This window comes from Acomys russatus, chromosome 19 (genome assembly GCF_903995435.1).
Source record: "Acomys russatus chromosome 19, mAcoRus1.1, whole genome shotgun sequence".
Lineage (NCBI taxonomy): Eukaryota > Metazoa > Chordata > Mammalia > Rodentia > Muridae > Acomys > Acomys russatus.
This window is the reverse complement of record NC_067155.1, coordinates 52,573,623-52,598,038: the sequence shown is the minus strand read 5'-3', so window position 1 is coordinate 52,598,038 and position 24,416 is coordinate 52,573,623. Positions and strand designations below refer to the sequence as shown.

Below are 24,416 nucleotides of genomic sequence, written 5' to 3'. Positions count from 1 at the left end.
CTATGATAAGAGAGAAAGCCCCTTTAAACTTGCACTTAAAACAGTTGAGAGAGTAACTTTCTTGGGGAGTGGGGTTTAATTCATTTCAAAAGGCTTGCCATTCTTTTTACATCTTACTATTTTTAATTATATGTGTATATACTCAGTCGTGTATATGTGGGTGTGTCTGCAGGCGAGAGAGGAGTTGGGCCCCTCTAGAGGTGGTTGGTTGTCAGCTACCTGGTGTGGGTGCTGGGAATTGAACTCTGGTCCTCTGGAAGAGCATAGCATGCTCTTAACTACTGATTTGTCTTTCCAGCCCCTGCTGTTTAATTAAAACCCTTAAACTTCCCTTTTCTACCTCCTGAAAGAAGATGTTTCTTTTTTCAGATTTGATCTTTCTTTGAACTGCAGTTATGTCATATCGGGGCAGTGAGGTAAAGGCACTTCACAGGCAAGCCTGACAGCCCAAGCTCAATCCCTGAGAGCCACGTAAATGGGGAAGGACAGAGCCTGCTCCGTAAAGTTTTTCTCTGACCTCAACATGCGTGCTATGGCACATGTGTGTATGTGCACACACACACAAACAACACTCATACACAAACGATAAGTCAAATTTTAAAAATTGTTAAATTGGTCAGACAGTAGTGGTGCACGCCTTTAATCCCAGCACTCAGGAGACATAGGCAGGTGGATCTCTGTGAGTTCAAGGCCAGCCTGATCTAAAAAAAAAAATTGTTACATTGGCAACTAAAAATCAACACAGAAGACTTACAAGAAAATCAAAGCTAATTTATATGTTGACTTTAAAAAAAAATCCTGATAATGTTGTATGTTCCTTTTTTATTTATTTATTTATTTATTTTGAGACAGGATTTCTCTGTGTAGCCTTGACTGTCCTGGACTTTCTTGGTATACCAGGCTGGCCTCGAACTCACAGACATCCACCTGCCTCTGTCTCCCAAGGGCTGGGATTAAAGGCGTGCGCCACCTCTAGACAAGATGTTGTATGTTCTTGTGTGCTTGTAGTAACAATATACCCAAAATTGGGTAATTCGTAAGAGTAGTAGTTTATTTAGCTTATACTCTGAAGACCGAGAAGTCAAGGACTTGGTGGCAGCATCTGCTCAGGGTCTGCTAGGGGCTTTGCTGTGTTGTCATGTGACAGAGGCGCCATGCATCCAGAAAGACCAGAGCTAGAACCGCTGAGCACTTTTGAAGTAACCTATCGATCCACGATCAGCCTGTTCATGGTGACATTTCAGGCGCCTCCCAGAGACCCTGCCTCCTGTTGTTGTGGTGTTCTGGGGGAAATTCAAATTAGAGTGTATGGGAATGTGTGATGCAGCTGTAACTTTTAAAAATGTAATTTACAGACAATCTACAGAAGAAGGATGAATCTGAAGAATTCCTGAAGCGATTTCAAGTGGTTGCTAGTTTACAGGTAAAGCTATTATGCACCCAGTCAGTGCACATGGCCTCAGCGTCTTCAGCCTTCAGAGACTGGGATGCACTGGTTCGGTCTTTCTCAGCAACTTTATTGAGATGTAATTCATGTATCATAAGTATTGCTTGATAATTTTTGGTATATTTCTAGTTTCTTTTTGTTTGTTTGTTTGTTTGTTTTATGAGACAGGGTTTTTCTGTGTAGCCTTGGCTGTCCTGAACTTGCTTTGTAGACCAGGCACGCCTCGAACTCTGAGCTATTTTCTTAACTTTTTTTTTTTCTTAACTTTTAATGTTGGTATTTTGTTACTTTGAGCCATAAAGACCTTAAATTCCTAATTTTATAAGGGAGTAATTTCTGAAGGAGAGGGTGAAACTCAGTCCTGAGTTGAACATGGAGTAGACTTGGGGCTCTGTCTCGCTTTGATGCAGGAAAGCTTCGAGGTCTTCCTTCCATTTGAGGATTACAGCAGCAGTGCCCTGGTAGCCCGCCTTCGAGAAGAGTGTATTAAGGCACATGAAGATGCCCAGGCCAAGCATCAGCTCAGGGCACCCCTGGGGCCCACCCTAGCCAGCAGGACAAACTTGAACATGAAGTCAAAGCTGCACAGACAGGCATTAGCCCTGCAGGTGTCTGTCCAAGAGCTGGAGGCAGAGCTGGCCTTGCGAGCCTTGAAGGACGGGAAGGTGGGAGCAGCTCTGAGCAGATGCAGGTGACTGGGTCCCCACCTCGCCCAGCTTGTCTGAAAGTGGCATTTGCTCTGTGTGTCCCCGCTAAGCACAGGGAGGGCCAGGGCCACTTTCATTTTCAGAAAAGTGATTCTTGGTTTACTGAAAGCCTATTTTGGGGCCTGTGTGTCTAAAAATAGTGGCACAGAAGGAAAATAGACCTGCTCAGTTGGTCACATGACTGTTGAACGTCAGCTTCTGTGCACCTTGATCTTAAGGGTAACTAAAGCACTTTGAAAATGGATCACACCCTGTGCTGTGAAAGTATTTTTAAGGTGTTTCATGTGTTGCTGTTAGTGGTTAGATGTGAACGCAGGAAGGACAAGGGCCTGTGCTCTTGACAAGAATCCGAGCTCCCACATGTCTCTCCTCTGCAGAGACTTGCTTAAGCATTACTGCAATGCTGACACGGGGAGGCTACTGTTCCTGGTGTGTCAGAAACTCTGTCAGATGCTGGCTGACAATGTCCCAATGGCAGCTCCAGTCGGACTAAATCTTCCTTCTGAGATCCATGAGCTTGCGTGCCAAGCTGCCACCATCTGCAGTCCAGGTGATGAGATGCATAAATTGTTCATTGTACCCACATCTCCCACATTCTCTCCCTGATGACCACACAAGAGACAGCTTCTTCTTGCACCAGGACACCATAATTTTAAAACAACAACCAGGTGTGCTTGTCCCCTCTAATCCTTGCAGTTTGGTGTCTGAGAGACAGGAGGATCCATCATCCCAAGACTAGCCAATCAGTCAGCCAGTCAGTGAACCCATTACCACTGTCATTTCTTATTATAGATGAGGTTTGCTTTTGTGCGACCATGGTGTCCCTGACCTCCCCACATGGAGGTCTTTGGAAGCAAGCTTAAGCAGAGATGTGAACTGTGTTTGTTTGCAGTAGTCAGAGCTCTGTGGTGAGCTTGCTGTCTACCCCTGACCTTCCTGGGGATCATAAGAAGGTTGTCTCGTTATTCTAAAGGCAGAAGATAGGAGTTCGGTGATTCTGTCCACTTTCTTTCAGATATTTTGCTAGATGCTTTAGAACTAAGTAAATATACTTTAACCGCTGTGGAGCTTTCCAGACAATGCCAGATGGATGACTGTGGGATTCTGATGAAAGTAAGTGACGTGAATTTTATTTCTGTAAACAAAACTGATGCTAGCCCAACGTGTGGCCCTTCCCATCATGTGCACAGTTCACAGAAACGCCTACCTCACCACTTAACCTTTTCTTGCTCTCCTCTGGAAAACTGTCCTCTAAAATGCCACGAAGGCCCCCCGCACAGTTGTTTTTTATTTGAACTGCTTTGTGAAGCATAGGGCCTTCAGCAAGGCCTCTCTGGATGTTGACCTATTGAAGTGATATTTTTACAAGTCACCAACTGAAGAAGAGTACCAAATACCATTTTCCCTCAGTATGCACAGAAGAAATTGCTTATAGGCCTGTCTGCCCCTCCTCTTAGAGGTGCCAGCGTCTGTGGGTGCTGCAATCCCTTATCCACACTTGAGTAACACTTACATAGAACCCACACACATCTCTCATGCTTTCATCATCTCCACATTTTTCTGAATAGGTTTAATCTAAAGTTGGTCATGCCTAGTCTGTGGACTCCAGGATCCCACTGACTCTACAGAGCTGCATTTAAACATCAAAGCTATTGGCTTCTTGGGCTGGAGAGATGACTCAGTGGTTAAGAGCATTTGCAACTCTTCCCTAGGACCCAAATTCAGTTCCAATCACCCATGTCTTAGGGTTTTCTTGCTGTGAAGAGACACCATGACCATGGCAACTCTTATAAAGGATATTGATTGTTTTTGGCTGGCTCACAGATTCAGAGGCGTAGTCCGTTACTGTGGTGGGAAGCATAGCAGCATGCAGGTGGAGGCTTGGAGCGTCTAGCTCCAAAAAGGCCACACCTAATAGTGCCATTCCCTGTGGGCCCAGCGTTCAAACACATGACTCTGTGGGGACCATTTGTTTTTAAACCACCACAACCCACAGCAGGCAGCTCTCAAGGGTCTGTAAATCAGACTCTAGGGGAATCCAACACCGCTCTCTTCCACATGCACACATACAGACCTACATATAATTCAAATTAATAGAAACAAACCTTTTTTTTTTTTTTTTTAAAGCTGTTGGCTCTCAACTTGACTCCTTATTCAGCTTGGTATGTGTTGCAGTGTACCTAGCACTGGCTTTTCTATTTGGATTGCTGTTTAGGCTACCTTTGGAACACACAAGGATCCGTATGAAGAGTGGTCCTACAGTGACTTCTTCAGTGAAGATGGAATCGTGCTTGAGTCACAGGTGGTGCTGCCAGTTATCTATGAGTTGATTTCATCAGTGGTGCCCCTTGCAGGTGAATCTCACATGTATCATTATTTTTTGCCTATTTTGGCTTTATGCACACTGGAGCTATAGAGGCTTGAACTACATCCAACAAGGTACATTTATATGTTTAAGAATACAACTGCAAAGGAATGCGTTTATCCATGTCATTTACCCAAGGGGAAACTAGGTCCACCCTAAGCTGTGGTAGGTGATGTCACTCTAAAAGCAGCTTATGGGAGAGGAGTTAATTTTGGCTGCGGTTCCAGTGAGTAAAGAGTTCATCATGGCAGCAGAAAAGGGAACTTAGACTCATGTCTTCAAAAGGCACCATGAGCACAGAGAGCAAGCTGGAAACAGCACTAGGCTTGAACACCCAGAGCCTGACCTGCACCTCCCCAAGCAGCACTACGGGCCTAGTAGTCACATGCTGCCCAAGGCTGTGAGGGGCTTGGGGGTGATTGTGCGCTTCTGGTTTTCCATCTTGATGCGGCTACATTCAGTTTGGCTACTTACAGATTGTACATTTGTCTGGACATGCTGGGTGTGCTGTTTAGGCTTTTTGTTGGCTCGGTTTGTTGGTCTTATTTTGGAGGTTTTGTTTTGAGAGAGGGCATCACCGTGTAGCCCAGGCTTGACTCTGCCGTGGGAGTGCTGGGGTTTCAGGCATGCATCATCATGCTCAGCATTGAGTTCTGTTATTCACTCTGCTTCTTACAGCAGTGTTTTGCTTTAGAGCATTATTTGACAATAATGCAATTTCAATGATACTGAGTTTGGCCCTTTGTTAGAGTTATATTATTTAGTCTTAGTTAATTTCTTTTTCTCTTTTGTAGAAAGCAAACGATATCCTTTGGATTCTATAAGTTTACCATACTGCTCCACTAGTGAAGGTATGATTAGAAATATATAATATTATAATTTTACAAACTCACAATTGTTAAGATAATTTAAAGCATAAATTTGTGCATATTGAAATTTTGAATGTGAATTTATCATAACATCCTTGATATAATTGTTACATTTTGAAAAGTCGGACAATTACATGGTTTATCTAATTGTATTAACTTTAATGACGCTTCTTAAGTTTTAGTTATCTATATAAAGAAATGCTTCTTCCTGCCAATAATTTAAGCATCTAAACTTTAAAAAATATATGGATATTATAACCAGCCCATCTCAATATCTATAGACTTAGTTATTTTCCAGTTTAAATGCAGCTTTGTGTTAACTCTTTCCTTTACTGACTTTGGGAATGAATTCTGTGGCTCTTCCTCTTGAGGAAATAGGCCATCCCTAAAGGCAGTTTCCCAGAACAATGATTATTATTAAAGTTTTTTAAAAGGGGCGGGGCTCAGTGGTTAAGATCCTGGCTGTTGTTACAGAGGACCTATAGTCAGTTTCCAGCACTCATATGGAAACTCAACTCCCTGTAACTCCAGTTCCCTCTGACACCTTCTTCTGACCCTCAAAAACTTCTGCACACCCACAGTATACATAAACACACTCAGAGATGCACACATATGCACTGAATAAATATTTGTCTTGACCTTTTTTTTTTTTTTTTGGTTTTTCGAGACAGGGTTTCCCTGTGTAGCCTTGGCCATCCTGGACTCACTTTGTTGACCAGGCTGGCCTCGAACTCACAGCGATCTGCCTGCCTCTGCCTCCCAAGTACTGGGATTAAAGGCGTGCGCCACCACGCCCGGCATTTGTCTGACTTTTTTTATTGTTAAAGAAGATACTTACTGAAAATCATCTCATGTTTCAGGAAACAGCCTTATTTCCCCCATTGTAACTTCCATCTCTGCTCTGCTCCGGAACCTTCAGGAGTCTAGTCAGTGGGAGCTGGCGCTGAGGTTTGTGGTTGGCTCCTTTGGTACCTGCCTGCAGCACTCCATGTCAAACGTCATGAGTATCAGTCTGAGTGAAAAGGTATGCCTTTCATAATAAACGGTTTCACTTTTGGGTAATTGTCAAAAGCTCTGCCAAACCAATTTTCCTGTTGGCCCCATAGTGAAGACATAGATAAGTGTTTGTTAACTACAAGATATATACCTGTCTAGCGTCTGCCGAGATTCCAGGACGTCTGTACACAGTCGGTTAAGATCCCCGAGAGTCTCCATTTGCAAATGTAGAAATTCATAACTTGGAATGTAAACATTTAGTTACCCAAAGCTTTTGGTTTGGTTGCCAATTCTTTAATCTCAACACAGTATTTGCCTGTTGGTGGTGGTGGTTGTTGTTGTTGGGGTTTTATTGCTGTTGTCTGTCCGGGAATATTTTTGACAGAGTATCTTGTAGCCCAAGCTTGCCTTGAACTCACAGATCGACCTGCCTCTGTCTCCTGAGTGCAGTTTTCAGAATGGCACATCAAAGGGGACTTAAAAACTCTTCTGTCCTTTTCTGAAAGTTGCTTGGTGAGGCTACATTGGCAAATTCAAGGAATGCTGTCATGGAATTGCAAGAAAAGTCCATTGTGTTTATCAGAGGAAATGCCACGACTCTCCTGCACAAAGTGAGTACTATGGCTGGCTGGGTTGTTTTGAGCCGCTCATGTATTGGTTGTTAGAGTTCTACCATTCAGAAGCTCCGAGAACCAGTGTAACCACCAAGCACTGTTGCTAACGTGGATAAATCCTTTTCATTTCTTCCCCTTAAATCTGTTATTCTATTTGATGGAGTGAAATATAATAATGATCCTTGCATATAGTTTATAGTCCTATGCCAGGGTTTCCTTACAGAAATCTTGAGTTATTAGTCTCTTAAAAGAAAAGATTCCCCTTCGCAACAGGGTCTTGTGTAGCACAAGCTAGTCTCACATTTGAATTCAGCATGTAGCCAAATATGACCCTAAACTCCTGATTCTCCTGCCTCAAAGAGCTGGCATCATAGGCATATATAAAGCCTCTAGTTTTAATGAGCTTCTTAGAGGGGAAAAATTATTATTATTTTATTGGGCACTAGGTTTCTATTTATTTGTTAGATTAATTAGTAAGACAACCCTCCCCCTCCGCCCCCTGCCCCGCAGACAGGACTGAAACTCAATATAGGACAAGCTGAACCCAAGCTGCCAAAAGCTTTCTGCCTTGCCTTCCCGGCGGTGGATCCCAGGTCTCCCTTAGCACGCGGTCAGATTGCTTTACAGTGGTTCTCCACCTGTGGGTCACAGCCCCGTCAGATGTTTACATTACCATTCATACAAGTAGCAAAATTACAGTTAGAATGTAGCAACAAAATCATCTATAATTGGGGGTTACCAGCGCGTGAGGAGTTGTATTAAAGGGTTACAGCCTTAGGAACCACCTTGTGTGCTGTCTGTGGCTGTGAGGTCGTTCTCCTGCCATTAGAAAAGCAGTGACTTACTGCTACAGAGGTATGCCTGCAAGGCTGAAATCTTTACTGTGTGGACATTTTTTTTTATTACTTTATTCAGATTACATCTCAATTGTTATCCCATCCCTTGTATCTTCCCATTCCTCCCTCCCTCCTGCTTTCCCCCTATTCCCCTCCCCTATGTCTGTGACTGAGGGAGACCTCCTCCCCCATTGTATGGTCATGGCTTCTCAAGTCTCATCTTGGTAGCCTGCTTATCCTTTCTCTGAGTGCCACCAGGCCTCCCCACCAAGGGGAAGTGGTCAAATATAGGGTGTGGACATTTTTTTTTTAGGGGCCAAGTCTTGGGGCTGGAGAGATGGTGCAATGGTTGAGAGTATTGGCTGCTCCTCCAGAGGACCTGGGTTTGCTTCCCAGTACCTACATGGCAATTCACAGAGTTCTGTAACTCCAATTCCAGGGGATTTGACACCCTCTTCTGGCCTCTGCAAGTGCTACACACATACTGTACCCATGTAGACAAAACATCCATACACATAAAACAATAATACATTTGTTTTTAAAGGCCCAAGCCCTGGTGTTACTTTAATTACCATCTTTTATCCAGCTTTAATCTGGGAGTCTCCACGTTAAGGTGCAGAATGATGTTAGGGAGTTGGCGCCGTGCCCTTCTCCTTAGAGTGCTCCAAAGCCTGGCATTTATTTTGTTTTATTGTTAGATAGAGGAGAGAATACTGAGTTGCCTGGGGAAAGAGAGTGTTGATTGTAAGTTAGCGGACTGGCCAGAGCGAGCCCTTACATAGATAAGGGGCTGGAGATGGGACCCAGTGACCTGTAAAAGGGAGGGAAACCCTATCAGGTAGGTGGTGCTGACGGATGGGTGGAGCCAAAGCAGTGCTGACTTCACCGAGCACACCTGCATGCACTAAGATGGCTGTGACAGCAGCGTGACTATGGGAGCATGCAGTCTGTCTGGGACTACAGCTTCGCTGCAGACTCAAGATGTGGGGCCTGGTGGATGTGCTGTGGGAAGATGTAGTAGATCTCTTCTGGTTCATTCTGATTTCTTTGCCTGGTAAAATGTGGGGTCGGTGACTAAGGAGGGAAAGGAGGGTTCATGGGAGATTTCAAACTGAAGTAAACTGTCAGGAGAAAGAAGGGCTCTGCACCCGACAGAGCTCCTCACTGAGGCGAGGCCCCTTCCATATCTCGTCCTGGCACAATAGGCCCTAAGCTCTCTTCTACCTCCTGAAGGGCTTGCTCTTTCCGAGCAGCGGGGTGAACTGAAGGTCCTCCCTTCCGTTTTACTCACTCAGACTTCACTTCTGATGCTTTCTTCCATAGGTGTTTAACTGTCGCCTGGTGGATCTGGACCTGGCCTTGGCTTACTGCACTCTCTTACCTCAAAAGGACGTATTTGAAAACCTCTGGAAGCTCATAGATAAGGCGTGGCAGAATTATGACAAAATTCTGGTATGCCCTGAGCGTGGAAGCCTGCTCCTGTTGACCTGTTAAAGGTTTGGGGGACAAAGTGAAGGACATTGCTAGCAGGTCTCAACTGTTTAGCAGAAATGGTGACCTGTCTCATACGGTCTCTACCCACTTGTGCTTGACTGGTGACACACTAGAGATAAATATTGCTTAAAGAATTAAGATATCCCTTATTTCTTAAAAAACTACAAAAGCAAGTGTAGCTGGGGGTGGTGGCATATGCCTTTAATACCAGCATTCAGGAGGCAGAGACTGATAGAGCCCTAAGTTTGAGGCCAACCTGGCCTTCTGAGTGAGTTCCAGGACAGCCACAGCTACACAGAGAAACCCTAGTCTACAAATTCTAGGTTGGTGAGAAAACTGTCTCAAGAAGAACATGGGTGGTACCTGAAGAGACCTCTGGCTGCCACACAGATCTATGTGCAGCCTTGAAACTCCGCCCCTCAGCTGGAACCCTAGGCCCGCAGCAAGGCTTCATGAAGGATGGGGTTAGGGGCTGCACAACTTATCTTGGAGTTGTTCTGATTTGATTGGTTGCTTGGCTTTAGTTGTTTTGATTTGGGATTTTTGTGTGTGGCCCAGGTTGGCTTCAAATTTGTCCTTTTATTATGAAGGAAAACGAGATTAAATGTAGCAATATCATGCAAAAAGCTGAATTATCCAGATGCTGGGCTAGGCGTATAGCTCATCTGGCAGAGTGCTGGCCTAGCATGCAGGAGGCTTGGGTTTGGGTCCCCAGTATTGCATAACAAAATGTGAGTGCGTGCATGCCTGTAATCTCAGCAGATGGGGAACAGAGATGAGAGGATCAGAAGTTCAAGGTTATCTTCAGTAACATAGTAAACTTGAGGCTAGCCTGGGCTACCTGAGACCCTATCTCAAAAAAAGCCTCTGTACAGTATGAGGATGTGGCTGGAGAGGTGACTCAGCAGTTAAGAGCAGTTTCTGCTCTTCCCCAAGACCCAAGTTCAGCTTCCAACACCCATGCCTGGTAGCGCATGGCTGCCTTAACTCTAGATCCAGATCTGACACCCTCTTCCAGCCTCTGCAGGCACTTGCTCACATGTGGCATGTGCTCATACACACATAAACACATGTGAATAAAAAATAGAGGGCCAGGCGTGGTGGCGCACGCCTTTAATCACAGCACTCGGGAGGCAGAGGCAGGCAGATCGCTGTGAGTTCGAGGCCAGCCTGGTCTACAAAGGGAGTCCAGGATAGCCAAGGCTATACAGAGAAACGTTGTCTCGAAAAACCAAAAGAGGGGGGGGAGGGGGAGAGAGACTGAGGAGATGACTCCGGTCAAGAGTGCATCCTACTCTTGCAGAGGACTGGGGTTTGGTTCCTAGCACCCACGTTGAGCAACTCACAACCCCCCTATAACTCCAGCTCCAGGGGAATCTGATGCCTATGGCATCCTTGAGCACCAGTACACAGGTGCACATACATACAGAGTCGCATAATCTAAAATAGTGAGAATCAGCCGGGCGTGGTGGTGCACGCCTTTAATCCCAGCACTCGGGAGGCAGAGGCAGGCGGATCGCTGTGAGTTCGAGGCCAGCCTGCTCTACAAAGAGAAACCCTGCCTCGAAAAACCAAATAAATAAATAAATAAAATAAAATAAAATAAAATAGTGAGAATCTTAAAATTAAAAAAAGAAGAGCAGTTTTTAAAGAAGTAGTGGCCATACAAACCAATATGTAACAGTTCGCATTCTTGTCATAAGAAGGTTTGTGGGGTTTAGGGAGTGTGGAGCTCAGGAGCGAACCTGGGTCTGCACACATGCTGTGCTATGCTTTGCTGCTGGGCCGTGGCCTCAGTCCGAGGTTAGGAGTTTTCTGTTCTCAAACAGGGTCCTGTGTGTAGCTCTTGCTGGCCTGACGCTCTAGCCCAGGCTGCCTTTAACCTTACAGCCGTCACCCCCATCCCAACCCCCGACCCCCGAAGTCCCACCAGGCCTCAGGGTGTTGATTCCCCTCCCTCCTCCCCTTCTTAGTTTCATCTAAATCATATCGGAACGCATACTATTTACAGTACATTTTTTCCTGTTGTTTTAACTTTGTAGGCGTTATCTTTGGTGGGCTCTCAACTGGCAAATCTCTATGAGGACATTGAAACAGGACTTCGGTTCCATGAACTCAGTATTGATGCCCAGTGGGGCATTCGTCTTGGTAAACTTGGTGTGAGTATTCATAGTGCGTTGATATTTAATTGGTCTTTAGAATTATCTAGTCTGAGAATATAACACAAAGATCTTGTCATTCTTTACTTTGGGGTATATAAAGAAGTAAGGGTCTTTTGTGTTCCTGCCTCTTTGGTACCTGTTTTAATGATGTCAGAAGGAGCCTGACACTTTGACCTGCTTCCTTTCCCATGGGTCTATGTCTAGTATCAGCTGACCTTTGTATTCTCTCCGCTTAACCTGTAGCCTCATACCACCAGTTGTTTAGTTAGGAGTTTCTGTTTTCTTTTGGAGATCAGATGTTGCTGTGCTGCTCAAACTAGTCTCAGACTTGGTTTACACAGTCCTCCTGTTCAGCCTCCTGCGTAGCTGGGGTCACAGGCATGTGCCATCTTGGCTGATGGCAATATTACAGAGTACCAGTCATACATACATGCCTGTCACCTCAGGACTTGGGAAGCCAAAGCAGGAAGATGGTGACTTTGAGGCCAGGCAGGGTGACATAATGAAACACAAAGCATTTTATTTGCAAGTAGACTGTTTATGAATAAGGCGAGCATTTCAGAAATGCTGTGTGCTTTGAAGCCTGTCCCGTGCGGCAGTGGGGCAGGTCCCAATAACACTAACAACCCGGCTTTCCCTGTCAAGTGGTAAGAGGTGAAGGTGTCAAAGCTTCCTCAGCTCCCACAACAGTGGCTGGATTGAACAGTGTGATAAAAAAGTAATTTGGAGACAGCCAGCCGGCTCAGTGGGAAAAGACACTTGCCAGCAAGCCCGAGGACCCGAGTATCATCCCTAGAACCTGCGTCAGGAGAGAGAACTGACTCCCACGAGTTATCCTCTGACCTCCATCTGCTGTCTGGGGTGGACGTTGTGCATGCACGCGCGTGTGCGCGCCCCCGCCACCCCACCCCAGACACACATAAATACATTTAACAATAAAAGTTGGAGGAACTGTAGAAGATGTTTCTTTATAAAAATAATAGTCAAGTAAAAAGGCATGTGGTAATGTTGCCCTTTTGTCTGACACTTTTCAGTTCAAAAGTTGGTTTTGTTTCATTTTGTATTCTTTGTTTTCAGATTTCTTTTCAGCTTGCTTTCAGACAAAATTTCCTCACCAAGAAAGACCTTATTAAAGCTCTCGTTAATAACATAGATACGGACACAAGCCTCATCCTGGAATATTGCAGGTAATTTTTAAGTGTTGCTGGCATCTTTGCTGTTGGCTTAGACAGCTTGTCTGCCTGCTTTGAGAAGACAGTAGTCCAGACAGTTATCCATGCAGCCTGTCGGCCTCTGTTTTCTGTGTCTGTGGTCAGACTGAGCAGACACAAAGCCAGACTGGATTCTCTCGTGATACCTCTTTGTTTTACTTACACACAGATAGTAGCCAAGCTTTTTTTTCTTTTTTCCTTTTTTGGTTTTTGTAGCCTTGGCTGTCCTGGATTGGCTTTGTAGACCACGTTGGCCTCGAATTCACAGAGATCCGCCTGCCTCTGCCTCCGTGAGTGCTGGGGCTACAGGTGTGTGCCACTGCGCCCAGCTAATACCCAAGCTCTTGACCCAAAATACAGAAATTGTGATCTGAGCTGGTGTTGTATCTCACACCTATATCCCTAGCACTCATTCAGGAGAATCTCAAGTTCAAGGCTAGCCTGAGCTACATAATGAAATCCTGAGTCAAAAATATAAATATAGGTTTCTGGGCTTTTTCTCCCTGGCAGTCTGGACTCAACAGGCCTGGACTGAGGGGCTCTGAGCCATGTGGATGATTCCTATGATCAGAAGTTGGGGGATTTTTCTAGGTCCAGTAATTCCCTCTTTACCTGTGGGAGGCATTGTTAAGTAATATCAGGCAAGTCACACAGAGAGCATGGAGGAAGAGCAGGTCAGGCGTAGGGGAGGACTGTGTTGTGGTCAGCGGCAAATGATAAGTAACTGCATCTAAAATATTAAAGGCACTCTCACTCCTTTCTGATTTACGATAGATAAGTGGGTTTTGAGGTTTTTATTGTTTATTTTTGAGATAGACACTCATGTAACCCACAGTAGCTTCAGATTTGCTATGTAGCTGAGGCTGGGGTTGAACTCAGGTGCTGGGATCACAGATGCCTGTCCCTGTGCCAGTTCAGATCTGAGTCTTTCTGCTTTTGTGTTGGTGCTAGGGATCAAGTCCACGTCCTCAGGCACGCTGCCTGCACTAAGTCCCGATCCCCAGTGCACTGATAACAGCTGCTTAGAGTATTCCTTGAGCAGCATGTGCCGCCATGCCCGGCTAAGACTTTTCTTTTTAAGGCAGTATTTAGCTTTGATGATTCATACGCTTTCTGACTATGAGGCTGGACAGCAGCAAGGTTGAAAGACTTGAGTGACAGGAGCATGCGCCTGAGTTGTCTGTCGGAACCTTGTCTGGAAATGTGCATCGAGATGAGGCGCTAACTGCCTGGCTGCTCCTCTCAGGACGTTCCAGCTGGACTCTGACGCGGCCCTTCAACTGTTCATCGAAACCCTGCTCCACAACACTAACAATCAGAGCCATGGAGGAGCCACCCCACAGCCCACCACGCAGCAGCATTCCAAACTCCTGGCCAAAGCCGCCGAGTTGGTCCCTTTACTGACGAGCACAAAGGATTTGGTGATCAGTCTCAGTGAAATCCTTTACAAGGTAGGTGACTGAGGAGGTGGGCAGCTCTGGCCTCGCACTCTCCTCAGCTCTGACTAGCTGGCCTAATTATGATGTGGTATAAACAAACTAGATATTAGTTCTGAGTTTTTCAGTTTGTTTTTGTTTGCTTTAAGATAGGGCCTACATAGCCCAGGCTAGGCTCGAGCTCTATGTAGCTAAGGATGGTCCTAAACTCCTGAGGCTTCTCGTTCCACCACCTTTCGAACGATGGGATTATGGGTGTATGCCACCAAACTCTGCTCAATTCTGTGTACGTGTGTCTATTTGTGTGTGGGGCTAGTGGTGCCCTCAGAAGCCACAGGCTCACCAGGAGCTGCAGTTAGTACCAATAACTGGTTTGAGCAGCTTGGCATAGTCCTTGGGAAACCTTGGAGCCTCTGCAGGAGCACTAACCACTGAACCATCCCTCCAGCCTTAAGTTATTTTCACACAGCAATCTACTTAACGTGGCATTTCCCTTCTGTTTTGCCTTTTTCTCCCTTCTAAATAAAACAGCATTTTCCATCAGAGTTGTTTCTTTTCCTTCAGTATATACATGGCTTTTTGAGATGGTCTCAGGTAGTCCAGGCTGTCATGGAGCTTTCTATGCAGCCAAGGGTGACCTTGGATTCCTCCCTCTATCTCCCAGGTGTGTCCCACGATGCTTGGCTTCTCAGTTTTGTTGTTTTGTTTTGTTTTTTCATCTTACCTTTATTTAGTTTGCCTCTGTTGTGGGGCATGCTCATCACAGCATATATGAGGAGGTAAGAGAACAGCTTACCCTGGAATTCTGTTTATACTCAGGGATGGGTTCAGGTTGTGTATGTGCCCACACGTGCCTTGCCAGCAACTCTCAGAGTTTTAAACACCAAACATTCTTTGTCAGAATCTAATGAGAAAGTATAAGTCTCAAAGGGAAATTTCTGGTGGGTCCTTCTCTCTGGAGTGGGATAAATGTTAATAGCTTAGCATTGTGCCCAGCTCCTGTCCTGTGTAGTATAGGCTGCTGGGGCAAACACTGCATCTAACCAGCCTTTATGAATAGATGCTTAAGCCATACGTTTTAATATTACAAATAGTTACATTGAATGAATATGTGTTTTCCTATTGTTTGTGTGTGGTTTTTTTTTAATGAAATTTTCTGCAAATTGGTATTTTTTTAAGTTGAGGTAGTTTGATTTCGGGGGTTGGAAGGTAGATAGCAGAAGTAAGGTTATCAGACTGTAAGATGAATTTCAGTTTTATTTTTTGCCTGCAAGTCAGCCAGAAATTGCAGACTTGCTCAGATTTCCTGATATGATAAGACTGCCTTCCTGCTTTGGTAATTATGTACTTTTAGTTGGCATTTAAAAAATCAAAATAATGGTGTGGGGGCAGAAAGGGGGAAGCAAAGAGAACACTTCTCTTTTTGTAAGCTTATACACACACCATCCAGTTAGTTCCTGTGTTAGGAAGGTGATTAGAGCTAAGGCAGGTCCCCTAAGGGACTCGTTCATGAGGGCCCATGTTGTAGTTAACCGTTTCCCAGGTAGCTGCTTTATTCCTATTGTGATTTCCTTCAGAAGTAGAGTAAATGGAACTTCAATTTCTTTTTCTTTTTTCTCCCGCCCGCCCCCCACTCCCACCCCCACCCCCCACACAGGGTTTCTCTGTGTAACCTCGGCTACCCTGGACTCACTTTGTAGACCAGGCTGGCCTCAAAGTCACAGAGATCTGTCTGTCTCTGCCTCCCAAGTGCTGGGATTTCAGGTGTGCCCCACCACACCCAGAGGAACTTCATTTTCAAGCTCTTAAAAAAAACCTTAAATTTGGGCCATATGTTTAGCTTTTCTGTGTATTTAGCACCTAGAGACATCTGTCTTCACTAAAACAGTGTTGCCTTGGACAGCTTTTTATACCACAGTTCAAGCCATTTTACACACGGATGCTTAGCCTTGCAGAGGGCGTTTTAGAGGCGAGCTGATCTGCGAAGGCAGCCTGGGCTGTGGTGCACACTGAGCTTGTGTTTGCTGTCTGCGCCAGTGAACATTACCAAGGAAAGCATCTGCGGGCGTGACATCGCCTTCTCATGTTGTGACATGTTTCTGCGTTGTGCAGCTGGACCCGTACGATTATGAAATGATTGAAGTTGTCCTGAAAGTCATAGAACAAGCTAATGAGAAGATCACCAGTGTGAACATTAACCAGGTATAGAAGCACGTTAAGGACTGCAGACTCATCTCTGTACTTTGTATTATTAATATATTACTATGATATATTATAACTATTATTGTGTGTATTGTAATTATTATAATTTAAGAATATGACCTGGGTTCTCTCTGGGTTGTTCTTTGTTCTCCCTTTAGATTCTGAACTTAATTCTAAATAGTTTTCTTTTTTTAAATGTAACTTTAAATTTTGTTTTTGTTTTTCAAGACAGGTTTCTTTCAAACTCACAGATCCGCCTGCTTCTGCCTCCCAAGTGCTGGGTTTAAAGGCATGCACCACTACCACCTAGCTAAAATGTAATATTTTTAATTCTCTAAGAATTTCATACATGAATACAATGTATTTTTATCATATTTGTTTCCTTACTCCTTTCCATCTCACCCCTTACATGGCCACCTAGTTTTCTTTAACTCATTTTTTACTTTTATTTATTTAATGATTTTTGCTTTTTCCATTTTTTATAAACTTCTTGTGTGTGTGTGTGTGTGTGTGTGTGTGTGTGTGTCTGCATGTGACTGTGGGTGTGCCAGTGCCATGCACACATGTGGAGGTTAAGGACAGCCCTGTGGTGCTGCCTCTCTCCTTCCACCTTTACATGGTTTGAAGAGTAAGCTCAGGCTCTCAGAATTGTACAGCAACCATTTTTACCTGCTGAGCCTTTTTGGTTTGTTTATTTCCAGACAGGGTTTTTCTGTAACTGCCCTGGCTGTCCTGTAACTCACTATATAGTTCAAGCTGGCCTCGAACTCATGGAGATCCCCCTGCCTCTGCCTCCAGGGTGCTGAGATTAAAGGCGTGTGCCACCACGTCTGAGCCATCTTACCAGCCATATTTTTGCTTTTTTGTAACAGAGTCTCATATAGCCCATGCTGTCTTCAAACTCATTGTGTAGATCACAGCATTTGCTACAGCCCCTGGCTGGTCTCTATCTGCTTAGCAGGTGGAGGACTTTAGGGTCAGCCTGGGAAACATAAGATCCCACCCTGAAATAAGTTGAGCAATGAAAAATAACAACTTCCAACTTCATTGTTTTTGACCTCTGTCCCAAATTATTGAAGAGTTTATCCAGAATTGCCCAAGTCATATCCTGTGAGCAAGACGGTACCCTCAGCTCCTCTAGACGTGGTGTCTCTAGTGTCCATATAGTGTGCTTTAGGAGCCAGCCATACAGGAAAACTAGAAATGAACTTTGCTTTGATGGCATATGCGTGTGTGCATGTGTGCATACGTGTGTTGGTATGGGTGTTGAGACAGTGTCCCCCCCACAAGCATGTGGAGGCCGGGTCGCTTTTCTTTTTCCACCACAGGGTTCCCTATGATTGAACTCAGGATGACAGGCATGGTGGCAAGTGCTACCGACCCTAGAAAAGTGTCTGTAGAGAGTGGGAGGCACATGTGGCGCAGATGGTGTAGACAGGGTGACCCTTACAGGTCTCCTGCTCATCTCCACGCAGGCTCTGAATCTTCTGAGACACTTGAAGTCATACAAAAGGATCTCCCCGCCAGTGGACCTCGAATACCAGTACATGCTGGAGCACGTGATAACTCTGCCGCCAGCTGCTCAGACGCGGCTGCCCTTTCACCTAATATTATTTGGCACAGCACAGAACTTCTGGAAAATTCTCTGTATGTTCATTAATTTCTTATGAATTTTACCACGTGGCCAACTAATGTTTTCCTCACGCGCCATGTCGTTCTTCCCTTTGCAGCCTCGGAGCTCAGTGAAGAGTCACTTCCAACCCTTCTCCTCATCTCTAAGCTAATGAAGGTAACGGTGGAGCTGCCTGAGAGAACCTTCTCTGGCTACAGTGGGGAATGAGCAGCACTTCCTGCCTCACCTTTTATGTTTGGTTTGGTTTGGTTTTTTGAGATGGGGGTTTCTCTGTGTAGCTTTGCTCTGTAGACCCGGCTGGCCTCGAACTCACAGAGCTCTGCGTGCCGCTGCCTCCTGAGTGCTGGGATTAAAGGTGCGCATCACCGTGCCTGGCCCTGCCTGACCTTTGCTCTCCTCTTTCTGAAGTTCTCCCTAGATACTCTCTACGTGTCTACGGCCAAACACGTTTTTGAAAAAAGCCTGAAGCCAAAGCTTCTGAAGTCAGCGCAAGCCAGGTCCTCAGCCATGATGAGCAAGGAAGTGGATAAGCTCACCCAGACCATCCAGTCCTACCTCCTGTCCATTGTCAACCCGGAGTGGGCTGTTGCCATCGCCATCAGTCTCACCCAGGAAATCCCAGAAAGTGCGCTTGAGGGACTTGGGAGGGCTTGCTGTTTGTTTGGGTTTGGTCCCTTTTTGCAGGACTGGGGACCTATCTGGGGTCTTGTACATGCTAGGCAGCTGTTCTTCCCGGCTTCATTTTCCAGTGCCCCTCAGCTAAGAGCTGGCCGGGAGCTCCTGACCTATCCCAGTGTTCAGAGAGTTTGTCAGGAGCTGCCCAAGTCTTAGCCTATGAGCAACAGGATAGCTTGGGCACATGGTAGCTTATTTGAAAAGCTATCCAAAAAGGCAGTGTGGGTAGTATTATGCTATCTGCCCTCATATACATAGAAACTTCTAGAAGTAAGAATCTAGGACCAGAATGGAAACTGAGGAAAAATGTCTGTGGCTTTGGTTTTGTTTTGTGTCATTCTGTCCCTTTACCTCAGCTTTATTTTTACCGAGTGTTCATTTATTATTTTAAAGTTCTTGCTGTTTTGGTCACATGTATTGTCTCAGTGGACTCATATTTGCTCGCAAACCTTTGTCCTCGCAGGCCCCTTCAAGATGGCTAGTTTGAAATTCTGCCTGTATTTAGCTGAGAAATGGCTACAAAACATCCCATCCCAGGTGCGTGTGAACTAGAAAACTGAAGGTGCCTCTTTCTGTTTTCACTGAAGCTTAGCGTCTGTCTTCTCCCCATCCCTTACCCAGTACCCAGAAAGGAGAAAAAAGCCCACAGTTGAGTATGATGGGGGATGAGTAAAGCAGGGAGGGCCCGTGATCACTAAAGATGGCGTCTCAGCCCCCACATTTTACAATAAGGCTTCCTTTCCATTTGGAATGCTTCTAAAGGATGCAGCATGTGAGAAAGCGCAGGCTTTGCTGAAGAAGCTGTATCTCCAGTTCCGGCGCTCGGGTACTGAAGCCGTGCTCATAGCCCACAAGTTGAACGTTCCAGAATACTTACGAGTGATAGGGAAGCCTGCGCACCTCATTGTGAGCCTCTACGAACACCCCAGCATAAACGAAAGGCTTCGCACTGCATCCGGCAGAGATTATCCCGGTGAGGACAAGACTTCAGTGTTTGGTCCAGAAGAGTTGCTGTCTTAAGCCAGAAGCATGAGCTTTCACTTCTGTACTTCTTTATCTTGATTATCTTAGATATTCATGCAGCAGCTAAAGAAATAGCAGAAATCAATGAAATTAATTTGGAAAAAATCTGGGACATGTTGTTGGAAAAATGGTTATGCCCCTCAACGATGCCGGGCGAGGTGAGTGAGTGAGTGCGTGCTCACAGCCCCAAGCATAAGGTTAGATAGGAGCTGAGTCTGTGTTCACAGGACACGGGCCTCTGAGGAAGGCCACAGGCTGACCTCCCTCCCTCCCTCCCTCCCTCTCTCCCCCCTCCCCCCCTCCATCCTTCCCTGCACCACCACACCTGCCTGACTCCAAGCTCACCCACCCCCTGCTGCATTTAACTGAGGTGCTTTGTTTTTCCTTTCTATTATTCTACCTTTCAGCTCCTGACTTAAGACACATTCCTACATATGTAAGAAGACTTGACTTGGATTCATTTGATTAACTTTTTATTTTGAAATAATTTAAAAGTGAAACAGCAAAGTTTAAGAACTGTGTAGAAATATTCCTATACACCCTTTCCCCAGACACATTAGTTTTTAATATCTCTCCGTGTTTACTTCATTCTTTAACTTTTGTGCTCACGTCTCTCCGCTGGAGAGTATATTACATAATGCCGTGCTTCAAGAGCCCCTTAATATTTAAGTGCAAGGATTTGCTTAACTACCACTTTAATTTTAAAAATCAGAAAAATCTCAACAGTTGGGAAGTAGAGGCAGGAAAGTCATTGTGAGTTTCAGACCAGCCTTATTTACATAGCAAAGTTAGACCAACCAGGGCTACCTACTGGAGACTTTGTCTCAAAAATACAAACAAATTAGAGAATTAAATGTTGAGACAATGCTGGAGTCCATAGCCAGTTTTACAGGCTTGTTCAGTTTTTGTTTTTGCTTTTCAAGACAGGGTGTCTCTGTAGCCCTGGCTGTCCTGGAACTCATTTTAGACCAGGTTGGTCTTGAACTCACAGAGATCTGCCTCCCTCTGGAGTGCTGGGACTAAAGGCAGTTTTGAAGGGTATTGGCCGGTTATTTTTTTAAACTGATTTTCCATTTTGGTATACTTAATATTTTCCTATGATAAAATTCAAATTTTAGCCAGGTTTGGTGATGCATGCTTTTAGCCTCAGCACTTAGAAGCAGAGGCAGGCTGATTTCTCAGTTGGAAGCCAGTCTGCTCAGCATAGCAAGTTCCAGGCAACACCTTGCCTCAAAATAAACTATCATAAAAATCAAGGGTTTTTTGTTCGGGTATTGTACTGCATAAATTATTTAGCATATGATAATTGGAAGAATAAGATATCTGTTTGGCTCTTATAGGTGGTGCTAATTGACTTGCGGTAAGTGGTGTGGGTGCGTGTGCACACACACACATATGGAGGTCAGGACAGTTCTGTGGAATCATTTTCTCCTCTTTGTATTAATTTGGATACCATCGTGCCTAAGTTGTCCCTTTCTCTAATATATGCTGCTCTTCCTTTTGTACTTATTAGGGGAAATATTTTGAGGTAATACAGCATAAAGTTCTCTATAAATTCTCCTTGCCTCATCTACCCACCCCCACGTTAGCTTAGCATGATGGTTTTTTTTTTTAACATGGTTTGGCTGTGGTGGCATGTTAACGGTTTTGAGGGGTGCAGGCCAATTGCTTTTATAAAGTGTCGTTTTTGCTTTGCTCACATTTTCTGTGAGTTAACGTTTGGTCATACTGTATAGGTGATTCGTTCTTTTCAACAGAACACAGTAGGTGGCACATGATGTTGATGTTTTTAGAAATAGCATAATTAGGATCTAACATTTGCGGAAGGATTTAGCAATTGCAATCCAGATTTTTCAATAGCATCTCCGATATTTTAGGTAGAACTTACTAAATAGATTTTGTGACTCTGGACTTATGTAGGAAGATAATATTCTTGAAATGTATTTGTACAAAATGGTATAACTGATATGAAATTAAGTATTTCTGTGTAGTGGGTTTGTTCGACTTAGCGTGCTAATATGTTGCCCACAGTAGTTTCAACTCTCAATTGAGAGCAATTCTGCCTCAGCCTCTCCAGTGGCTGAGACCAATTGTATGGGCAGCCAGCTTCTATTTGTTTTATTTCACTGTGCTGATTGATTGATGTGTGTGCTGGATACTGAGCCCACCAAATGCCTGTGTTCTACCACTAAAATGTATTCCTAGGCCTTGGCTTTTGTTTTAACTTATCTTTTAATTGCCTGAGGGAGTCTGGTCTCTGCAACCTGGGAATTGGACTCAGCTCCTCGGGTTTGGCAACAAGCGCGTTCGCACATACGTCAACTCAGTGGCCCTGTTGGCTTTTAATTAGTAGCTTTCATGTTCCTTTTTCATTCTATGCCACAATGTGCTGCTCCTGTCTTGACGTTAGGTTTTAAGTACCCCAGGGACTCCAGCTCACCATATAGCTGAGGAGGACCTAGAGTTTATGTACCTCCCCGATGCTGGGATTAGAGGTGTGTGCTGCCACACCTGGTCTGTGCTGTGTTGGGGGTGGAACCCAGCACTCCATCTACTGTACAGATACTCCTCCTCCCTGAGATCCAACACTCAGTCTACGAAGAGCAGTGGCTGCTTCAGTGGAAACATAATGTAAGCACGTGACTAAAACCAGCATGTCTGTGTTCCAAGTGCCACCTAAGCCCAGAGTAGTCAGCTGTAAGGACCTGGTAACTAAGACCATGCCTCACATCAAACCTGGCACAGTGCTTACTGAAACCTGGTGAACGCATGTTAAGTCGGCGAATGATCCATTTAAACTCTGGGCCAGCTTAGTGGTAGAACACTTGGCTAGCATGCCTGAGGTCCTGGGCCCTGAGAGCCTGAGACATAGGAGGAGCGGGCCTAGGATACACGGTGAGACTCTTCTCAAAGACAAAACAAAAAGCACACCAATCTCTAAACCTTTTTTGAGTCTGGTTTGTAGACCAGGCTTTCATAGTCTGAGAGAGCCACCTGCCTCTGCCTCTGCCTCTGCCTCTGCCTCTGCCTCTGCCTCCTGAGTGCTGGGATTAAGGTCGCTTCACCAATCCTGGTTCCATTTCTTTTAGAATTTACCCAACAGGTGTACGCTCGTCAAGGACCCAAATGCTGTTTCGTTTACTTAGGCCATGTGTGCGCTTAGAACTGACTCATCGCCTAAGAGGTGCTCAGTAGATGTTTGTTGTGTGACCCTTCACCTAAGCACAAGTTATCTTTCTTCCACATAAACACGGTTTGCTTTTCATTTTTAGATCATTTTATTGTTTTATGTACATGAGTCTTTTGCTTGGGTGCCCTGGAGCTGGAGTTACAGAGGATTTTGAGCCACTGTGTGGGAGCTGGGGATCAAGCCTAGGGCCTCTCTGCAAGGGCCAGCCAGTGCTCCTAACTCCTGAGCCAGCTCTCCAGCCCCATAAACATAGTTTCATATTTTGGGGTTTTTGTCTGGTGCACTGCAATAAGATGAATTTGTGAGGTCCCAACCTTCAGGGTTTGGGGGTTTTGGTTTGGTTTGGTTTCCTTATTTGTTTGTTTGTTTGGTTGGTTTTTATTTAGTTATTTATTTTGGTTTTTCAAGACATGGTTTCTTTGTGTAGCCTTGGCTGTCCTAGACTCGCTTTGTAGACCAGGCTGGCCTTGAACTCAGATCTACCTACCTCTACCTCCCGAGTGTTGGGATTAAAGGTGTGCATCACCATGCCCAGTCCAACCTTCAGTTTTTAACTTTCATTCTTTTGCTTCCTAAGGAATCAGCAGAGTTCTTTGAACTTGAAGAGGATGAAGCACTGCACAGGTACGCTCTCCTTCATTGTACTGGCCTCCTTCTTGACACCCAGTAGGAATCTTACCAAGAAGCTGATCTGGGCTTAGACCCGAAAAGACTTGGTGTAACATGGGTCAGGATCTCAGGGAAGAGTCAACAGTCAAGGTTGAGGCTGTGAATCCCATGAGTGTTCTCAGACCTTTGCAGCAGAGAGTGCCCAAAGCGAAGGAAAACTGTCAGCCAGAACCTTGGCCCCGGGGCCTAGAAATCGGTGTGGCTCAGATACAAGACTCAAGTTCCTTTGTCTGAGACCCAGATCTAAAGAGTCACACACCTGCCATCAAAGGTGCCGAGTCTACGCACTCACTGTCTCTTCTGTTGAGGAGACTTTGTCTAGGCTTGATTTGAAGGAATGAGGTAACCCATTGCTGGTGCCTGACTCCAGCGTGGGAGGGGGGTGGTGGCAAGCTGCCAGCTCTTTGACATTCTTGCCTAGAGCACAAGTAGCTGAGAGGCCTGTGAGAATCAAACAGTGAAGACAGGCTTGCAAAGCCCAGAACAAGAAAATATTGTTCCTAGTTTAGACAGAACTGGCCATCTACTCTCTGCTCTCCTCCCTTTTGGGGACAGGGAATTGTTACTTTGACTTGTTTTTTTAGTCAGGGTCTTGCTGTGTAAGCAGTTACACTGGTCTTAGGCTTAAGATTCTCTGCCCCAGCCTCCCAAATAGTGAGGTGACAGGCATGCAGTTCCAGGGCTGGCTCTTGTTTAGGTCCCAGTCCCATCCCGTATTCCCTACCCCCTAAGACAAGATTTCTCCTTGTGACTGTTTCTCTTTCCTGGCTGTCCTGGACTCTCTTGTGTAGAACAGGCTGGCCTCAGATTCACAGAGATCCGCCTGCCTCTGCCTCCCAAGTGCTGAGATTAAAGGCGCGTGTCCCTGCGACTGGCTTCTTGCTTAG

The 24,416-nt window shown here is 45.2% G+C and overlaps 1 protein-coding gene across 1 annotated transcript in view; it reads left to right on the top strand.

Annotated features, from left to right (window-relative positions):
- Kntc1 (kinetochore associated 1) overlaps positions 1 to 24,416 on the top strand; it is a 68,580-nt gene that overhangs the window by 32,822 nt on the left and 11,342 nt on the right. The window contains exons 32-51 of the mRNA XM_051161491.1: positions 1,356 to 1,423; positions 1,858 to 2,138; positions 2,532 to 2,704; positions 3,170 to 3,267; positions 4,370 to 4,508; positions 5,314 to 5,370; positions 6,249 to 6,412; positions 6,891 to 6,995; positions 9,158 to 9,286; positions 11,371 to 11,487; positions 12,568 to 12,677; positions 13,948 to 14,152; positions 16,250 to 16,339; positions 17,815 to 17,986; positions 18,070 to 18,128; positions 18,381 to 18,597; positions 19,111 to 19,184; positions 19,410 to 19,620; positions 19,719 to 19,828; positions 23,438 to 23,484. Coding sequence (XP_051017448.1) covers positions 1,356 to 1,423; positions 1,858 to 2,138; positions 2,532 to 2,704; positions 3,170 to 3,267; positions 4,370 to 4,508; positions 5,314 to 5,370; positions 6,249 to 6,412; positions 6,891 to 6,995; positions 9,158 to 9,286; positions 11,371 to 11,487; positions 12,568 to 12,677; positions 13,948 to 14,152; positions 16,250 to 16,339; positions 17,815 to 17,986; positions 18,070 to 18,128; positions 18,381 to 18,597; positions 19,111 to 19,184; positions 19,410 to 19,620; positions 19,719 to 19,828; positions 23,438 to 23,484 — 2,626 coding nt within the window. The remainder of the gene's footprint in view (positions 1 to 1,355; positions 1,424 to 1,857; positions 2,139 to 2,531; positions 2,705 to 3,169; positions 3,268 to 4,369; positions 4,509 to 5,313; positions 5,371 to 6,248; positions 6,413 to 6,890; positions 6,996 to 9,157; positions 9,287 to 11,370; positions 11,488 to 12,567; positions 12,678 to 13,947; positions 14,153 to 16,249; positions 16,340 to 17,814; positions 17,987 to 18,069; positions 18,129 to 18,380; positions 18,598 to 19,110; positions 19,185 to 19,409; positions 19,621 to 19,718; positions 19,829 to 23,437; positions 23,485 to 24,416) is intronic.